The sequence below is a fragment of the Martes martes genome, assembly GCF_963455335.1.
Source record: "Martes martes genome assembly, chromosome: 5".
NCBI lineage: Eukaryota > Metazoa > Chordata > Mammalia > Carnivora > Mustelidae > Martes > Martes martes.
Genome location: NC_137892.1, coordinates 81,859,871 through 81,878,707, shown reverse-complemented (window position 1 = coordinate 81,878,707; position 18,837 = coordinate 81,859,871). Strand labels below are relative to the sequence as shown.

Below are 18,837 nucleotides of genomic sequence, written 5' to 3'. Positions count from 1 at the left end.
TTGAGATACCACCTTACACCAGTTAGAATGGCCAAAATTAGCAAGACAGGAAACAACGTGTGTTGGAGAGGATGTGGAAAAAGGGGAACCCTCTTACACTGTTGGTGGGAATGCAAGTTGGTGCAGCCACTTTGGAGAACAGTGTGGAGATTCCTCAAGAAGTTAAAAATAGAGCTTTCCTATGACCCTGCAATTGCACTACTGGGTATTTACCCCAAAGATACAGATGTAGTGAAAAGAAGGGCTATCTCTACCCCAATGTTTATAGCAGCAATGGCCACGGTCACCAAACTGTGGAAAGAACCAAGATGCCCTTCAGCGGGCGAATGGATAAGGAAGATGTGGTCCATATACACTATGGAGTATTATGCCTCCATCAGAAAGGACGAATACCCAACTTTTGTAGCAACATGGACGGGACTGGAAGAGATTATGCTAAGTGAAATAAGTCAAGCAGAGAGAGTCAAGTATCATATGGTTTCACTTATTTGTGGAGCATAACAAATAATATGGAGGACAAGGGGAGATGGAGAGGAGAAGGGAGTTGAGGGAAATTGGAAGGGGAGGTGAACCATGAGAGACTATGGACTCTGAAAAACAACCTGAGGGTTTTGGGGGGGTGGGTGGGAGGTTGGGGGAACCAGGTGGTGGGTATTAGGGAGGGCACAGATTGCATGGAGCACTGGGTGTGGTGAAAAAACAATGAATACTGTTACGCTGAAAAAATAAAAAAATAAATAAAAAAATAAAAGAGAAATGGGGCACTGCCAGACACCAGAAGCCTCACGGTTCTTCCTAATGCACAATCTGGTTTTGAGCTGAGCTTTGTCTAGGAGAAGAGAACCAAATTCATTATTCATTTTGTCATCCATTCATTCATTTTACAAATGTTTACTGAATTCCTACTATTTTCCACACATTCATGTGTATGAGACCAATAGTCATAAGCAAAGCAGACAGAACTCTACATTCATGGAGTTTGTTTGAAGAATATAGATAGTAGATAATGTGAATAAATAAAATGTAACTCCAAGGGGAAAATAAAATAAAATAATGATATAGTAAATATTGGGATCAGGGTAAGGGTGGGGGGAGTACAGTTTTAAGTAGCCTGTACAGGAAGGCACTCTGAGGTGACATTTATACCACGGCCTAAATGGATTGATACCATACATGTTAAGTGAGAGAATAGCATTCCGAGAAAAGAATAGCAGATCCCCAAGGAAGGGGTCAAAGGACCCCAAGGAGTCCAGGATAGTTGAAATAGAGGGACCTCAGAGAGAGCCATAGAAGGGGAACTCATTATAGTAATAGGAGGCCATATTATAAAGGATTTTATAGACCATATTAAAGATATTGACTATTATTCTGAATGAAGATTTTCAAAAAAAGGACTGATGTGATCTGGTTTGCTTTTTAAAAGACTAACTCTGGGGGCACCTGGGTGGCTCAGTTAGTTAAGGGACTGCCTTCAACTCAGGTCATGATCCTGGAGTCCTGGGATCAAGTCCTACATTGGGCTCCCTGCTCAGCAGGGAGTCTGCTTCTCCCACTGACGTCTCTCCTCTCATTCTCTCTCTCTCTTAAATAAAATCTTTAAAAAAAGAAAGACAACTCTGCCTGGTATGATGAAAATACATTACAGGGAGGCAAGAGCAAAATCTGGACAGCTCGTTAGTCATAGCAGTAGTCAATGGAAAAGATGACACTAGTTTATGCCATGGCAGTAGTGGTAGAAGTCATGAGAGATGGTTGGATCCTGGGTCCGCTCTGAAGGTGGAATCAACCACAGTTGGTTCAGAGTTGATGTACTATGTAAGAAAACAGAGAAGCAGCCTGTCGTTGCTTCTCTGTAATGATTTATCCTAATGGTTTTGAATCTTGTAGTGGCAGATACCTGAAAAAATACTAAGAATGTATCTGGTTCATTCCTACCTTTGCCAGTGATTCATTGAAGGTGCTTGTCTAAATTCTCCCTGAGTATCTATCAATATGGAACTCACCATAATCTAAAGCAGTTCATGGGATGTTTTAAATTTTATTTTAGAGAGAGAGAGAGAGATATCCTTACCCTTTTCTTACATAGTCTGTCAACTCTGAGCCAATTATGGTTAAATCTTAAAGCTTTCCTCTTGGCCAATCATGTATTTAGTTACAAATTTCCCTCAAATCACTGTTTTAGCTGCGGTGATTTGGTAGTTTACATTTTTTTGGGTAGTTTATATTTTTATTATCGTTCAGTTTAAAACACTTCTGCATCCCATTATGATTACCTTGAGTCATGAGTTACTTATAAGTGTGTTGGTTGATTTTTAAATAGTGAGTTTCTATGACCTATGTTGCAGTTCCTTTACTAATGTTTTAATCAGATGCGATGAGGAAATCAGAATATTTTTCCAAGCCCATCCCTCTTGAGTGCCATTGAGTAAATATGATTTGTTGTACTCCTTCAGGATTCTGAGATGTGCAGACACTACCGAGTGTTGCCCAAGATGGGTTACCTTTGCCCAAAGAATTTACAGCCTGTCTGTGGTGATGATGGCCAGACATACAACAATCCCTGCATGCTCTGTCATGAAAACCTGTAAGTATACAAGTTGCACTTGAGTGTAGAGGTTCTTGACTATGCTGTTGATCCACAGGCCTGCACTCTTATCAACTTGAGGTGCGTTACACCAATTTACTAATCATAGCAGTTAAAATTCAAATTTTGTGGATGATCTTATTCAAATATAAAATAGAGAGGATTGGAGGTTATCTTTTTGATTAAGTTGCTTATATACTTTACTGAGTGGAAGAGAAGGAAAAAGTGTTGGGGTTACAACAATTAGAGAAAGTCCCTATGAGCCCATGTACAGTCATGGCAATGCGAACATCATCCTTGTGTTGTGTAAAAAGAAAAAAATTGAGAATCATTACTGTGTTGAGTCTGCCCAGCCAATAATTTCTACTGGGCCCTCTGACTACCTGATAGTCACATATTTCCATCCTCTCCAAGTCATCTTCTTGGAGCAGAAGTGGTATCATTCAGGAGAAAGCCCCCTAGAACAAATGGTGGGCTTGGTGTGGGCTCAGATTTATTACTGCCTGTGCATCTGTGGACATATTATCTCATCATTCTCAGATTCACTTTTTCCACTGTGGAAATGCAGATCACTGCGGAAGTGCACACTTCCAGTGCAGAAGTTCTCTGAGCCAGCTGGCTTCACTGGGTTTTTAAGAAGAATTGCCATTTCTATTTAAAATTAAATATGAGGGATTTGTTTTAATACTGTCATTTTGGATTCTAGCTTTTTACTTCTCTGCTCAAATACTATCTTACCCTCACCTCCAGTCACATTCCTCATGTTTGACTAGCTGTCCGTGAAAGCGCAACAACAAATCTTAACTCCTCCATCCCACCCCAAGCCCACCCCAGATTTACACTATAGTCCATGTATGTTCTTGCCTTCTGGGGACACCATAGGCAAAGCTCAGAATACGAGGATTGGACACTCTACAGTTTATACATTTAGAATCATATCTGAATGTGAGTGCTTTATGTGTTCTGACATCTGTAGGTAAGACACTCACACATTCACTCTCTCACTGAATCATCACTATATGCTATGAGTGCTATTATCTTCACTGTACACAGGGTGAATCTGAAGTTCAGAGAGTCCAGGTAATTTGTTTAAAGTCACAAAGCTAGGAAGTAGATCAGACAGGATTTTCACCTTGTTGGTTTGGGTCTAAATATAGTTCTCTTTTTACTACACTACTGTTACATCCAAGGCAGTAGTTCTTTAAACATTTGAGGTTCAAAAGTTCCTTTGATGACATGGAGAAAGTTACCTCTTTCTACACAAGAAAAGAAAATGAAGCAACATTAACAATTTGTGTGCATAGTATTTATGGGTGCATAAATCTCTTGAAATCCAGGAGCACCTGGGTGGCTCAGTCTGTTAAGGGTCTGCCTTTGGCTCAGGTCATGATCCCAGGGACCTGGAATCGAGCCCCCACGTTGGGCTCTCTGCTGAACGGGAGCCTGCTTCTCTCTCTCCCTGCCGCTCCCCCTGCTTGTACTATCTGTCAAATAAATAAATAAATTTTAAAAAAAAATCCATTCATGGATATTACAGATTTTTAGGAATTAAGAAATCTCCATTTAAGAAATGAATGCAACCAGGGAGCCTGCTTCTCCCTCTGCCACTCTGCCTGTGCTCACTCCCTCTCTCTCTCTCTCTCTCTCTGACAAATAAATAAATAAAGTCTTGAAAAAAAAAAAAAAGAAAAGAAATGAATGCAACCATTCAGGAATTTGTTACAATATATACCTTATCTTCAGCTCAGAAATTCTTCAACTTCCCTTTATTGTAAATGTCAGGGCCTAAATTACCCACCCAGTGTTCTTTAAGCATTCCATTAACTGTACAAACCCATAACAAGTGATACTCTAGTCAAGGGAACTTTAGAGTCAGGAACTTTGATGTTAAAAATATTAATAAGACATGCCACAGGATGGATTGTTTAGCAAAGGAACTGGTAGTATATATTATAGAGAGAAGATCCAGGCTATCCCAGGCAAGAGGAAATGATATTGGTTTCTGTAGTCTTAGAGGGAAGCCATTTCAACTTGAGCAATGTCCAAGGACAAGTCAAACTTCCTTGATATACAGTGAGTTTCCCATCACCAGAGGCAAACACGCAAATGTTTGATAGGCAATATTTCTGAAGAGAGAGGCATTAAAATTCATACCTTTTAAGATTTTTTCTAGCTATTAAATGCAAACTGTATGATTACATATTTTGTTTTATAAAATCTATATTCTATATGTATTTTATATATTTTTATCTTATATATATATTGTATTTTGTAATCACACATTATAGGTATTCAGTAAAATGAGGCTTCTTTGTGGGATCCAGTTTTCCCATCTGTAAAATAATGGCTTTTGAAATAGATGATCTCCAAGTGTATTTCTAACATTGAACAATTTCATGAGTATATAGGTGAATGAAAGGGGATAGAATGAATCCAGGCCTGGGGAATGAATCTGCAGCTAAATCCTGGTGATACTGGGAAGTAGCTGAATTCAGATCCCGGGTCCTACCCGTAATTTCAGTTCTGGTTTGATGCCGGGATGTCATCCACATTGATCTTTGTTTGTTATCTTTTCTCAACCTGTCAGTTTCTCCATCTTTTTAATTTCCTCTACTCTGTTTTAGAATACGCCAAACTAATACACACATACGCAGTGAAGGGAAGTGTGAAGAGAACAGCATCTCAGAAACAACCCCTCTCGACTTGCCAGCATCCGTAAGTACACTGCGTTCGCGATTACTGGGCCAGAACCAACTGGTTCTGCTTTGTGTCTGCCATCCACCGATGGACATTTCTCTGCCAAGGGCAGTGATACTGCGTCATATAACCCCAGAACTGGTCACATCTTCACTGTGACGATAAGTAAGCAATCACTAAAATATGCAGGGATAGTAATAATAGTTCATATTTTTAATGTTTACTATTAACTGGGATCATTAATAGATTATTTGTGAGCAATGTCCCTCACATAACACTTTTGCAAAGTAGGCTTTATTTCCTGTGATTTACTATAAAGAGAGAAGAAAAGATTAAGAGAGGTCACATAGTGATGGAACTGAATTTCAGCCCTTTCTGGGTAACCCCCATGTTCTTGCACTTCACATTGCATTCAACTGTTTCCCAACATGAAAAGCTGACCTTTTCATTTAAATCCCTGCAACAATTTTTTTATTATTGTGCTCAGTTAGCCAACAAATAATACATCATTAGTTTTTGATGTAGTGTTCAGTGATTCATTAGTTGTGTATACCACCCACTGCCCATCACCACACGTGCTCTCCTTAATACCCATCACCCAGTTACCCCACCCTCCAATGCCCCTCCCTTCTGTAACTCTCAGTTTGGTTCCCAGCTTCCAAAGTCATGGTAACGTCCTCAAATGCAGTCACCAGGGAGAATAGCAAACTCGATAATGTCTGTCAGAACATCCTTGCAGCCTGCAAAATTGACAGACTTTGTAGAGTTTGCCATTTTCCCTGGTAATTGCATTTGAGGACGCTCTTCCACAGGCAAGATGGTATGTAACGTGGGGGGAAATGTAGGAATTTTGTCGTAGGAAATTTAGGAATGTTTGTTACTAGGTAAATATGAGTTTAAATTCTGTTTTTTTATGTTCCTCATATATGAGACCTTTGGCAAGTCAAAGATCTAAACCAAAGATCTCACCAGGTTATTGAAAATACTCAATAAATACTGACTTTTAAGCATTTGGCACAGTGTCCATAAACTAATGGCATTGATTATTATTATCACTGTTATTATTATGCCAAAGAGACCAAAGTATGAACTTAGACAAAGAGAAGAGTCCGTAGTGTAAACTTAGAGAAAGAGATCCTGGCACAGTGCTTATGTATGTTTAGTAATTACAATGGATTATAGTTTAATAACTTATATTTGACGTTAAAATATACTTACATTCAATAAAAATGAAATCATGTAATAAATTACATTGATGAAATAAAAATTTATTATTATTCACAACTGGTTTCACTTCCACTGCCACCAAAAGCTCTGGCAATAATGGAATTGGAGACTACGGCCAGATTTGGGGCTCCTGAGGAACACTAGATGAGAGCACATTCATAAGAACTACTCAGGGGCACCTGGGTGGCTCAGTGGGTTAAAGCCTCTGCCTCCGGCTCAGGTCATGATCTCAGGGTCCTAGGATCAAGCCCTGCATCGGGCTCTCTGCTCAGCTGGGTCATGGCCCAGCGTTGCTCTGACAGCTATGATGCATGCATGTCCTGGAAGTTGAACGCGATTGCCTGAACTATATAGAAAGATTCTCTGAGAGAGTCTGGAATCTGAAGAATGAATGAAAGGCCAGGCAGTCATAACTTCCCTAGAAAAAGAGACTGAAGATTCTAGAATGCGTACTCATGCTTAGTATCTAAGAAGTATTTTCTATTATACAAAAACTCCTAAGATTTATGTAACTCAGAGTTTTATGTGCTCTTTCTTGTGCACATCCTCACAGTAGGCCTGTGATTAGGCAAGGATTATTATCTTTCCCATTTTATGAAAAATCAGCCTGGGGGAGATACTGCAATTATCAGAGTTATTCAACATTCTATGTTGCATCTGGTATAGATCTTCTGGCTTCATGGCTTCTGCTCTGCCACCTTCCCTTAGTTGTCAGGAAATTCTGAAAACCAGGGGCTCTAGAAAAGGGATTATATATCACAATTAAATAAAAATTAGCTACCTTGAAAAGACATTTCTCTGTTAAGGAAAATACCAATACTATTTTGTGAGATGAATAAATGACTATTCTCAGTTCCATGGTAAAGCTTTTCAAGATCTCACAAGACCATAGATTGCCAACTCAAACCAAAGGAAATCTCCTGGGGTGGATGTGAGAACTAAAATGGAGGTCTGGGGGAGGAGTCAAGATGGCGGAGAAGTAGCAGGCTGAGACGACATCGGGTAGCAGGAGATCAGCTAGATAGCTTATCTAACCATTGTGAACACCTACAAATCCAACGGGAAATCAAAGAGAAGAAGAGCAACAATCCCAGAAACAGAAAATCGATCACTTTCTGAAAGGTAGGACCTGCGGAGAAGTGAATCCAAAGCGACGGGAAGATAGACCCCGGGGGGAGGGGCCGGCACCCGGCAAGCGGCGGAGCGACGGAGCACAAAATCGGGACTTTTAAAAGTCGGCTCCAGTGGGAGACATCGCTCCAGAGGCTAAACTGGGGGGAAACCCAGGCGGGGTCAGCATAACCCCAGGACCCGCAGGGTCACAGAAGGACTGGGGGTGTCTGAGTGCCGCAGAGCTCGCAGGTATTGGAGCGGGGAAGCCGGCTATAGCGACAAAGCCGAGGAGTGAGCTCTAAGCCCAGGGTTACCTTGTGCCGGTCGCAGGCTGGGTGGGCTCGGAGCGCGGCCGGAGGCCACAGAGACAAAAGCGACCCGGCGCTTTTCTCCAGCTCCAACAATTGACTGCTTTCCTCGAGGCGCGACCGCAAGCCAGGGAGGCGGGACTGTTGGGCGCTTTGCTCTGAGAGCGCACTGAGGAGCGGAACCCCAAGCTCTCGGCTCCTCCGGGCCGAGAGATTGGGAGGCCGCCATCTTCATTCCCGTCCTCCAGAACTCTACGGAAAGCGCTCAGGGAACAAAAGCTCCCGAAAGCAAACCCGAGCGGATTCCTTAGCCCGGCCCCTGGCAAGGGCGGTGCAATTCCGCCTGCGGCAAGGACACTTGAAAATCACTACAACAGGCCCCTCCCCCAGAAGATCAACAAGAAACCGATCCAAAACCAACTTCAGTCACCAAGAACAGCGGAATTCCACAGCAGGAGAAAGCAAATCCTACCTGGACAAAATGACAAGGCGGAAAAACTCACCTCAAAAAAAAGAACAAGAGGCCGTACCGAAGGCTGGAGACCTAATCAATACAGACATAGGTAGCATGACAGATCTAGAGTTCAGAATGACAATTCTCAAGGTTCTAGCCGGGCTCGAAAAAGGCATAGAAGATATTAGAGAAACCCTCTCCGGAGAGATAAAAGCCCTTTCTGGAGAAATAAAAGAACTAAAATCTAACCAAGTTGAAATCAAAAAAGCTATTCATGAGGTGCAATCAAAAATGGAAGCTCTCACTGCCAGGATAAATGAGGCAGAAGAAAGAATTAGTGACATAGAAGACCAAATGACAGAGAATAAAGAAGCTGAGCAAAAGAGAGACAAACAACTACTGGAACACGAGGAGAGGATTCGAGAGATAAGTGACACCATAAGACGACACAACATTAGAATAATTGGGATTCCAGAAGAAGAAGAAAGAGAGAGGGGAGCAGAAGGTATATTGGAGACAATTATTGGAGAGAATTTTCCTAATATGGCAAAGGGAACAAACATCAAAATCCAGGAGATGCTAAGAACGCCCCTCAAAATCAATAAAAATAGGTCCACACCTCGTCACCTGATAGTAAAATTTACAAGTCTTAGCGACAAAGAGAAAATCCTGAAAGCAGCCCGGGAAAAGAAGTCTGTAACATACAAGGGTAAAAACATTAGATTGGCAGCGGACCTATCCACAGAGACCTGGCAGGCCAGAAAGAACTGGCATGACATATTCAGAGCACTAAACGAGAAAAACATGCAGCCAAGAATACTATATCCGGCTAGGCTATCATTGAAAATAGAAGGAGAGATAAAGAGCTTCCAGGACAAACAAAAGCTGAAAGAATTTGCAAACACCAAACCAGCTCTACAGGAAATATTGAAAGGGGTCCTCTAAGCAAAGAGAGACCCTAAAAGTAGTAGATCAGAAAGAAGCAGAAACAATATACAGTAACAATCACCTTACAGGCAATACAATGGCACTAAATTCATATCTCTCAATAGTTACCCTGAATGTTAATGGGCTAAATGCCCCAATCAAAAGACACAGGGTATCAGAATGGATAAAAAACCAAAACCCATCAATATGCTGCCTACAAGAAACTCATTTTAGACCCGAAGACACCTCCAGATTTAAAGTGAGGGGGTGGAAAACAATGTACCATGCTAATGGACATCAGAAGAAAGCTGGGGTGGCAATCCTTATATCAGATCAATTAGATTTTAAGCCAAAGACTATAATAAGAGATGAGGAAGGACACTATATCATACTCAAAGGGTCTGTCCAACAAGAAGATCTAACAATCTTAAATATCTATGCCCCTAACATGGGAGCAGCCAACTATATAAACCAATTAATAACAAAATCAAAGAAATACATCGACAGTAATACAATAATAGCAGGGGACTTTAACACTCCCCTCACTGAAATGGACAGATCATCTAAGCAAAAGATGAACAAGGAAATAAAGGCCTTAAATGACACACTGGACCAGATGGACATCACAGATATATTCAGAACATTCCATCCCAAAGCAACAGAATATACATTCTTCTCTAGTGCACATGGAACATTCTCCAGAATAGACCACATCCTGGGTCATAAATCAGGTCTCAATCGGTACCAAAAGATCGAGATCATTCCCTGCATATTTTCAGACCACAATGCTCTGAAGCTCGAACTCAATCACAAGAGGAAATTTGGAAAGAACGCAAATACATGGAGACTAAACAGCATCCTTCTAAAAAATGAATGGGTCAACCAGGAAATTAAAGAAGAATTGAAAAAATTCATGGAAACAAATGATAATGAAAACACAACAGTTCAAAATCTGTGGGATACAACAAAGGCAGTCCTGAGAGGAAAATATATAGCAGTGCAAGCCTTTCTCAAGAAACAAGAAAGGTCTCAAATACACAACCTAACCCTACACCTAAAGGAGCTGGAGAGAGAACAACAAAGAAAGCCTAAACCCAGCAGGAGAAGAGAAATCATAAAGATCAGAGCAGAAATCAATGAAATAGAAACTAAAAAAACAATAGAACAAATCAACAAAACTAGGAGCTGGTTCTTTGAAAGAATTAATAAGATTGATAAGCCCCTGGCCAGACTTATCAAAAAGAAAAGAGAAAGGACGCAAATAAATAAAATCATGAATGAAAGAGGAGAGATCACAACCAACACCAAAGAAATACAAACAATTATAAGAACATACTACGAGCAACTCTATGGCAACAAATTTGACAACCTGGAAGAAATGGATACATTTCTAGAGATGTATAAACTACCACAACTGAACCAGGAAGAAATAGATAACCTGAACAGACCCATAACCAGTAAGGAGATTGAAACAGTCATCAAAAATCTCCAAACAAACAAAAGTCCAGGACCAGACGGCTTCCCAGGGGAATTCTACCAAACATTTAAAGAAGAATTAATTCCTATTCTCCTGAAACTGTTCCAAAAAATAGAAATGGAAGGAAAACTTCCAAACTCATTCTATGAGGCCAGCATCACCTTGATCCCAAAACCAGACAAGGATCCCACCAAAAAAGAGAATTACAGACCAATATCCTTGATGAACACAGATGCGAAAATTCTCACCAAAATACTGGCCAATAGGATCCAACAGTACATTAAAAGGATTATTCACCACGACCAAGTGGGATTTATTCCAGGGCTGCAAGGTTGGTTCAACATCCGCAAATCCATCAATGTGATACAATACATTAATAAAAGAAAGAGTAAGAACCATATGATACTCTCAATAGATGCTGAAAAAGCGTTTGACAAAGTGCAGCATCCCTTCCTGATTAAAACTCTTCAAAGTGTAGGGATAGAAGGCACATACCTCAATATTATCAAAGCCATCTATGAAAAACCCACCGCAAATATCATTCTCAATGGAGAAAAACTGAAAGCTTTTCCGCTAAGGTCAGGAACACGGCAGGGATGTCCGTTATCACCACTGCTGTTCAATATAGTACTAGAAGTCCTAGCCTCAGCAATCAGACAACAAAAAGAAATTAAAGGCATCCAAATCGGCAAAGAAGAAGTCAAACTATCACTCTTTGCAGATGATATGATACTATATGTGGAAAACCCAAAAGGCTCCACTCCAAAACTGCTAGAACTTATACAGGAATTCAGTAAAGTGTCAGGATATAAAGTCAATGCACAGAAATCAGTCGCATTTCTTTACACTAACAACAAGACAGAAGAAAGAGAAATTGAGGAGTCAGTCCCATTTACAATCGTACCCAAAACCATAAGATACCTAGGAATAAATCTAACCAAAGAGGCAAAGAATCTATACTCAGAAAACTATAAAGTACTCATGAAAGAAATTGAGGAAGACACAAAGAAATGGAAAAATATTCCATGCTCATGGATTGGAAGAACAAATATTGTGAAAATGTCTATTCTACCTAAAGCAATCTACACATTTAATGCAATCCCTATCAAAATCCCATCCATTTTTTTAAAAGAAATAGAACAAATAATCCTAAAATTTATATGGAACCAGAAAAGACCTCGAATAGCCAAAGGAATATTGAAAAAGAAAGCCAAAGTCGGTGGCATCACAATTCCAGACTTCAAGCTCTATTACAAAGCTGTCATCATCAAGACAGTATGGTACTGGCACAAAAACAGACATATAGATCAATGGAACAGAATAGAGAGCCCAGAAATAGACCCTCAACTCTATGGTCAACTAATCTTCGACAAAGCAGGAAAGAATATCCAATGGAAAAAAGACAGCCTCTTCAACAAATGGTGCTGGGAAAATTGGACAGCCACATGCAGAAAAATGAAATTGGACTATTTCCTTACACCACACACGAAAATAGACTCAAAGTGGATGAAGGACCTCAATGTGCGAAAGGAATCTATCAAAATCCTTGAGGACAATGCAGGCAGCAACCTCTTTGACCTCCACCGCAGCAACTTCTTCCTAGGAACATCGCCAAAGGCAACAGAAGCAAGGGCAAAAATGAACTATTGGGATTTCATCAAGATCAAAAGCTTTTGCACAGCAAAGGAAACAGTAAACAAAACCAAAAGACAACTGACAGAATGGGAGAAGATATTTGCAAACGACCTATCAGATAAAGGGCTCGTATCCAAAATCTATAAAGAGCTTATCAAACTCAATACCCAAAGAACAAATAATCCAGTCAAGAAATGGGCAGAGGACATGAACAGACATTTCTGCAAGGAAGACATCCAGATGGCCAACAGACACATGAAAAAATGCTCCACATCACTCGGCATCAGGGAAATACAAATCAAAACCACAATGAGATACCACCTCACACCAGTCAGAATGGCTAAAATTAACAAGTCAAGAAATGACAGATGCTGGCGAGGATGCGGAGAGAGGGGAACCCTCCTACACTGTTGGTGGGAATGCAAGCTGGTGCAACCACTCTGGAAAACAGTGTGGAGGTTCCTCAAAAAACTGAAAATAGAGCTACCCTACGACCCAGCAATTGCACTCCTGGGTATATATCCTAAAGATACAAACGTGGTGCTCCGAAGGGGCACGTGCACCCGAATGTTTATAGCAGCAATGTCCACAATAGCCAAACTGTGGAAAGCGCCTAGATGTCCATCAACAGATGAATGGATAAAGAAGATGTGGTATATATACACAATGGAATACTATGCAGCCATCAAAAGACATGAAATCTTGCCATTTGCGACGACGTGGATGGAACTAGAGGGTATCATGCTTAGCGAAATAAGTCAATCGGAGAAATATAACTATCATATGATCTCTTTGATATGAGGAAGGGGAGATGCAAGGTGGGGGGGTTTGGGGGGAGGTAGGAAAAGAAAAAATGAAAAGATGGGATTGGGAGGGAGACAAACCATAAAAGACTCAATCTCAAGAAACAGACTGAGGGTTGCGGGGGGGAAGGGGGACGGGAGAGGGTGGTGGGGAAATGGACATTGGGGAGGGTATGGGCTATGATGAGTGCTGTGAAATGTGTAAACCAGATGATTCACAGACCTGTACCCCTGGGGATAAAAATACATTATATGTTTATTAAAATAAAAAATTAAAAAAAAAAATAAAAACCAGTTTATAGGGATATAAAAAAAAAAAAATAAAATGGAGGTCTGGGTTGGAATGATAGTGCTACTGTCTAACACTGTATGGTTATATGGGGAAAAAAAAACTTCCTGAGGCTTTCTTTTGAAAAATGTTTAGGTGTTGATTTGATATTTTAAATGTCCATTTCAAGAGCACATGAATATTGGATGATTCAGGCAAGGAAGTTAGCTGATGAACTTCTTATGGCCTTAAACAGCTTATAATAGTAAAGCATTAGTGTTGGAGGAATTGGATTTAAGTTCTGACCCAGTGTGAGACCTTGGCAAGTCACTAACCTTCTCTGGAGTTCTGTTCCCTCCTCTGTGAAATGATGTTACTGACACCTACCTCTTTTCATTGCCAGGGTCTGGTCACACATGATCACACATGATGAGGGTCACAGATGACAAAGGGCAGAGTTAGTATTTGTATCTACTGCTGCAGGTAGTGTGTAGTAGGTGCTTGGTACTCATTGAACCAACTGAATAAAATGTGAAAGTGATCGTAAATGGTGAGTTCTTGGCAGACTGCAAGGCTGTATGGGTTTCTTTGTCTTACAGTACACCATAAATGTATAACCCACATTTCTATAATATCTCTTAGTTTCTAGCACCTAACCTATTCATCTTCTCTTCCAGGACAAATGATAGAAGAATTGGTGAAAGCCAAGAGGGAAAATATATGCCCCAATTCTGAATCACCTAACCCTCACCATCTGTACAGAGAAAGAATTCTTCAGAGCTTGTCTTATTTACTACAGAAAACCATACAGAGCTATTGGGGGAATGAACTCACTGACCTTCAGTCTTTCCCATCTCTTTCCTCCTAGATTCTGTGATCTGAGGGCACAGAGACACCTCCATCTGTCTGTGCTTAAAAACTTCCTGATCACAATGCTGTCTGTTCAAATACTTGTTCAATAAATGTAAACCCAGCAGAACACCCTTTCCTGGGATTCCTTCATCACTGCCTGGATAATAGGAACGTCTTGTTTGTGTGTGTGTGTGTGTGTGTTTTACAGAAGCTGAAACTCTGCTGCTTGGCTTGCTAAGCTTTTGGTGGACACAGAATGCTCACTTTTTTTCAGATTCAAATTGCTGTCATAGTTGGGAAGACATATCTAGAAGAGAGGTAGGGAGCTATGAGCTCCCTGGCTTTCAAGAGCTGTATAAGACCAAACCAGCTATGAATCACCTCGGTACCTGTCACCTTACCAGCTCTCCTGCTTACCTTCTGTACTTCCACGGAGTGTAACTACCACTGTTACCCAGATAGCATCACACAAACCAGTAGTTTCTCATATTCAGTCATGTTGCCTCTTGACTATTTCCTCTATCAGGGCATTGGACCCATGGTCTGGGGCAAGACTAAGGAAATGAGAACTACTAGTGTGTCACATGTCTCTAGAGCAGCACTGTCCATTAGAAATAGAATTCAAATCACATGTAATCTCTAATGTTTCTAGTAGATACAAAAGAAATGGGTAAAATTGACTTTAATGATATATTTTATGTCGCCTAATATGTCAAAACTATCATCATTTCAAAATATAACCCATATAAACTTTCATTTTAACCAGGTCTTTGATATTAGTATATGTATTTTGTATTTCCAGCATATTTATTTGGACCAACTGCATTTCAAATGCTTAAAAGCTACATATAGCTAGAGGCCACTAAACCAGACAGTGAGCTCATGCACCTGAGAAATCAACCAGGGAATGCAGGCAGTAGGTAAGAGTGAGATGGAACAGCTTATAAGCTCCTGCCTCAGTGCTGAAACTTTGTCATGCTCAGCATCTTGATACTGTTATCTAGTTAATGTTGTTTGCTTACAGATACTGGGCTGGACCTGAATACATCCTAGAGGGAGAAAGCTATGCAGAATCCATCATGGTTGAACTTGTTCTCAGCTATAAAGGAACTATGCACAGAACGGCAGGTCTACTTGGATTTGGGAAGTTAATCTTATATTTTTCACCTCTGCCCTTTTCTTTTAGATAAGTAGTCCCTAGGGCAATTATAGTAGGATTTTGTGATGTTTGTCCTTTGTAACTGTGTGAGAAATCAATTCCACGCTAGTTTTTTTTTTTCTGTGTTGTCATTAAGAAAACAGAAAAAAAAAGAAGGCTTCAAAAAAAAGGTGAGAAAACAATGTTGCTATTTTCTTTGGCAATTCCAGGATGTAAGGGAAGGGTTTAGGGAGTCTGTAACATGGGATTATGGCTCTGCTTCCTGTGTAGTTTAGGAAATCCAGAAACTCTGGATGACTAGGGTGTCCATGGCTAAGACATGTAATTTTTTGAGAAGCAGTTGAATTTTGTTATGTCATTTTGAACATTTTATTGAGCTATAAACAATAAACCCTTTACCTTCTTTCATTAGTACTTTTTATGATGACTATGATTATTAGGTAATATGCACAGAAGACTGTTATCACATGCATAAGACTTAACCAATCCTTTAAGGAATATGTGATCCATATATTCAATGGAATATTACTCAGCCATCAGAAACAATGAATACCCAACATTTGCATCAACATGGATGGGACTGGAGGAGATTATGCTGAGTGAAATAAGTCAGACAGAGAAAGTCAATTATCATATAGTTTCACTTATTTGTGGAACGTAAGAAATAGCATGGAGGACCTAGGAGAAAAACAGGAAAAATGAAGGGGGAGGAAATCAGAGGGGGAGATGAACCATGTGAACCATGAGAGACTATGGACTTTGAGAATATAAATATATGTGTGTATACACACACATATAAATATATGTGTGTGTATACACACACATATATTTATGTTAGTCATATTTATGTTAGTCATCATACAGCACATCATTAGTTTTTGATGTAGTGTTCTATGATTCCTTGTGTATAACACCCAGTACTCCATGCATACGTGCTCTCCTTAATACCATCACTGGGCTCATCCAACCTCCCACCCCCCTCCCCTCTAAAACCCTCAGTTCGTTTCTCAAAGTCCATAGTATATGTGTATATATATATGTGTATATATATATATATATGTATATATATATATGTATATATACACACACATATATTTATGTTAGTCATCATACAGCACATCATATATATATACGTGTGTGTGTGTGTGTGTGTGTGTGTGTGTATACACCAATCCTTGATAATCATTCTGAGCACCAGGGAAATTGTGGCTTAGGAATAGGATGGGATGGAGGATAGGATGGTGGTCTGGAATGGGATGAGACATGGGGATGGAGAAAGGCCCAGGGGCCCAGGGAAGGTCAAGGGTAAAGTGAAGAGTGCAGGTGTCAGGAATGGGGTGGGGTCCAAGAAAGACAAACAATGGACTGAAGTGCAGGGATTGGGGTTGAATGTGAAGGTGTTGAATACATAACTTGGGATTTTAAAAAAGCTGAAAGTTAATTTTATTTTTTTGTGGTTTTTTTTGGCAAACACAAACTAGAGGTGAGTGCAAAATGTCTTCAGTGTCAAAATGTTCACAACAAAATAGCTGCATTAAATATCAAGTAAACTAATTTTTTTCAAGTGAACTAATTTTTGAGTTGTTTCTTGAGTTATGGCTCAATGGATGGGAGGCAAATGAAAACCAGACCAGTGTCACTGAGATTTCACAAAACAGCCCTAAAATTCTAGCCCAGGAAGTGACAAATGATCCTGAGTTGGAACTGAAAAAACTGTATCACCTCAACTTGGTCACTATCACAAACTTACACATTTTCTATAACTGATGCTATTTTGGATTCTGTTTTCAAAATATGGGTTTTCAGAGATCTAACACTATCAAACTCCTTATTTCCTCATGTAAGGAACTGAACAGAATTTCTCCTCTCTCTCAAGGCTTCAAAAACACCCAAAGAGCATTTGTTTAGGGTATGGGTAGGCAAACTTTTTCTGTAAACAGCCAGATAGTAAGTATTTTAGGCTTTGTAGGGCACATAGTCTCTGTGACAACCACTCAATGATGCTGTTGTGTAAGGAAATGAATTTACCTTATGTAAAAACAGGTGGTGGGCCAGGTTTGACCTATGGGCTGTAACTCGGTAGTGGGTAAGAATCTGACTCTTGTCCTTCTTTGTAACTTACCGGTCTTCTCTTTGCCCTCTTCTATACTCTTAGTAAACACCAACCACACTTCTCACTCCATTATAATAGAGAATTAAAAATAGAAATAGAATAGTTGAATAGAATTATAGAAAATAATATATGTTGCCACTTCTAAACATTTAATATGTGCTTGAAACTAAGAAAAGCACATGGCAATACTCAGATTTGTACCCAACCCCATATTCTTTGTGGCCTTCGTGGTGACTTTGACCAAGGCCAGTGTCGTATATTATACAGAGAGATAATAGTAAATAAAGTGAATATGTCCTGTGGCCTTTACAATACAAGGGCTATTTACCTCCTGGAAAAAAGCATAACAAGACATTCTTGTTCTTTCTTTAATGCCATTATGGCACACAGTTGCCTTTTTCTTTCCAGTATTGAAATTAAAGTTCTATCTAAATAACATGTGACTATAAATCACTCTTTGGACTTGAGGAAAGAACAGAGAGGACTTTGTTAAATGAGGATTAGTCCCAGTAAAACAGTCAAACAAAATATTTGTCATCCTTGATGGAAATTTCATATGACCTTAGAGCTCCTTCCAGATTATGTTGAGGAATGATGTGCTCACTTCCTCAAGGTAACTGTGCCATTAACTAGTTTTCCTTGTATCTTTCCTTGCCATCTATCACAAAGCAGAAAACTGTGTGTACTTTTGCCATTCTAATCTGTTACAGTACTTGTAATATGTTTTTTATGAATTTTAGACCCTCTTTTTTTCCCCAATTGACTTTTCTAATGGCCTTCGAACTGACTTGCTGGTCTCTATCCTTTACAGCTCTCTCTTTTCAAAAAAAACTCCCAATGAGCTCTTCAAAACACTGATCTTTTCAATTGCCCAGTTTAAATTGTCGAAAATGCCTACTAAGGCCCCACACTGTGCTCAAACAAAGCAAAACGAGACAAACCTGAAGTCCAAGCATTGGTTTCTGTCTACCCTCCCCTTCATCCTAGAGTCAGTCACCACCAATAAGCTCAGGTTCAAACCATCATCATTGCTTCATGATCATCTCTTGTAAATGATCTCTTTGCTTCAGTCTTCTCCCATCCACTGCATTCTTCACTGTAGGCAGAACAGTGCTCTGATATCCAGATCTGATAACATTATTCTTAAAACCTGTAAGGGGCTTCTCTAGCCCCCAAGATGAAGTCCAAACTCTTCCTGACATGCAAGGCTTCTGTTCACC

General features: G+C 39.9%; 1 protein-coding gene across 1 annotated transcript in view; it reads left to right on the top strand.

Annotated features, from left to right (window-relative positions):
- The window catches only part of SPINK5 (serine peptidase inhibitor Kazal type 5), an 81,914-nt gene extending 66,001 nt beyond the window's left edge, over positions 1–15,913 (top strand). Inside the window, exons 30-32 of the mRNA XM_080804340.1 lie at positions 2,454–2,584; positions 5,209–5,299; positions 14,171–15,913. Of these exons, the coding sequence (XP_080660466.1) occupies positions 2,454–2,584; positions 5,209–5,299; positions 14,171–14,179 (231 nt within the window). The 3' untranslated portion in view covers positions 14,180–15,913. The remainder of the gene's footprint in view (positions 1–2,453; positions 2,585–5,208; positions 5,300–14,170) is intronic.
- The last annotated feature ends 2,924 nt before the right edge of the window (positions 15,914–18,837 follow it).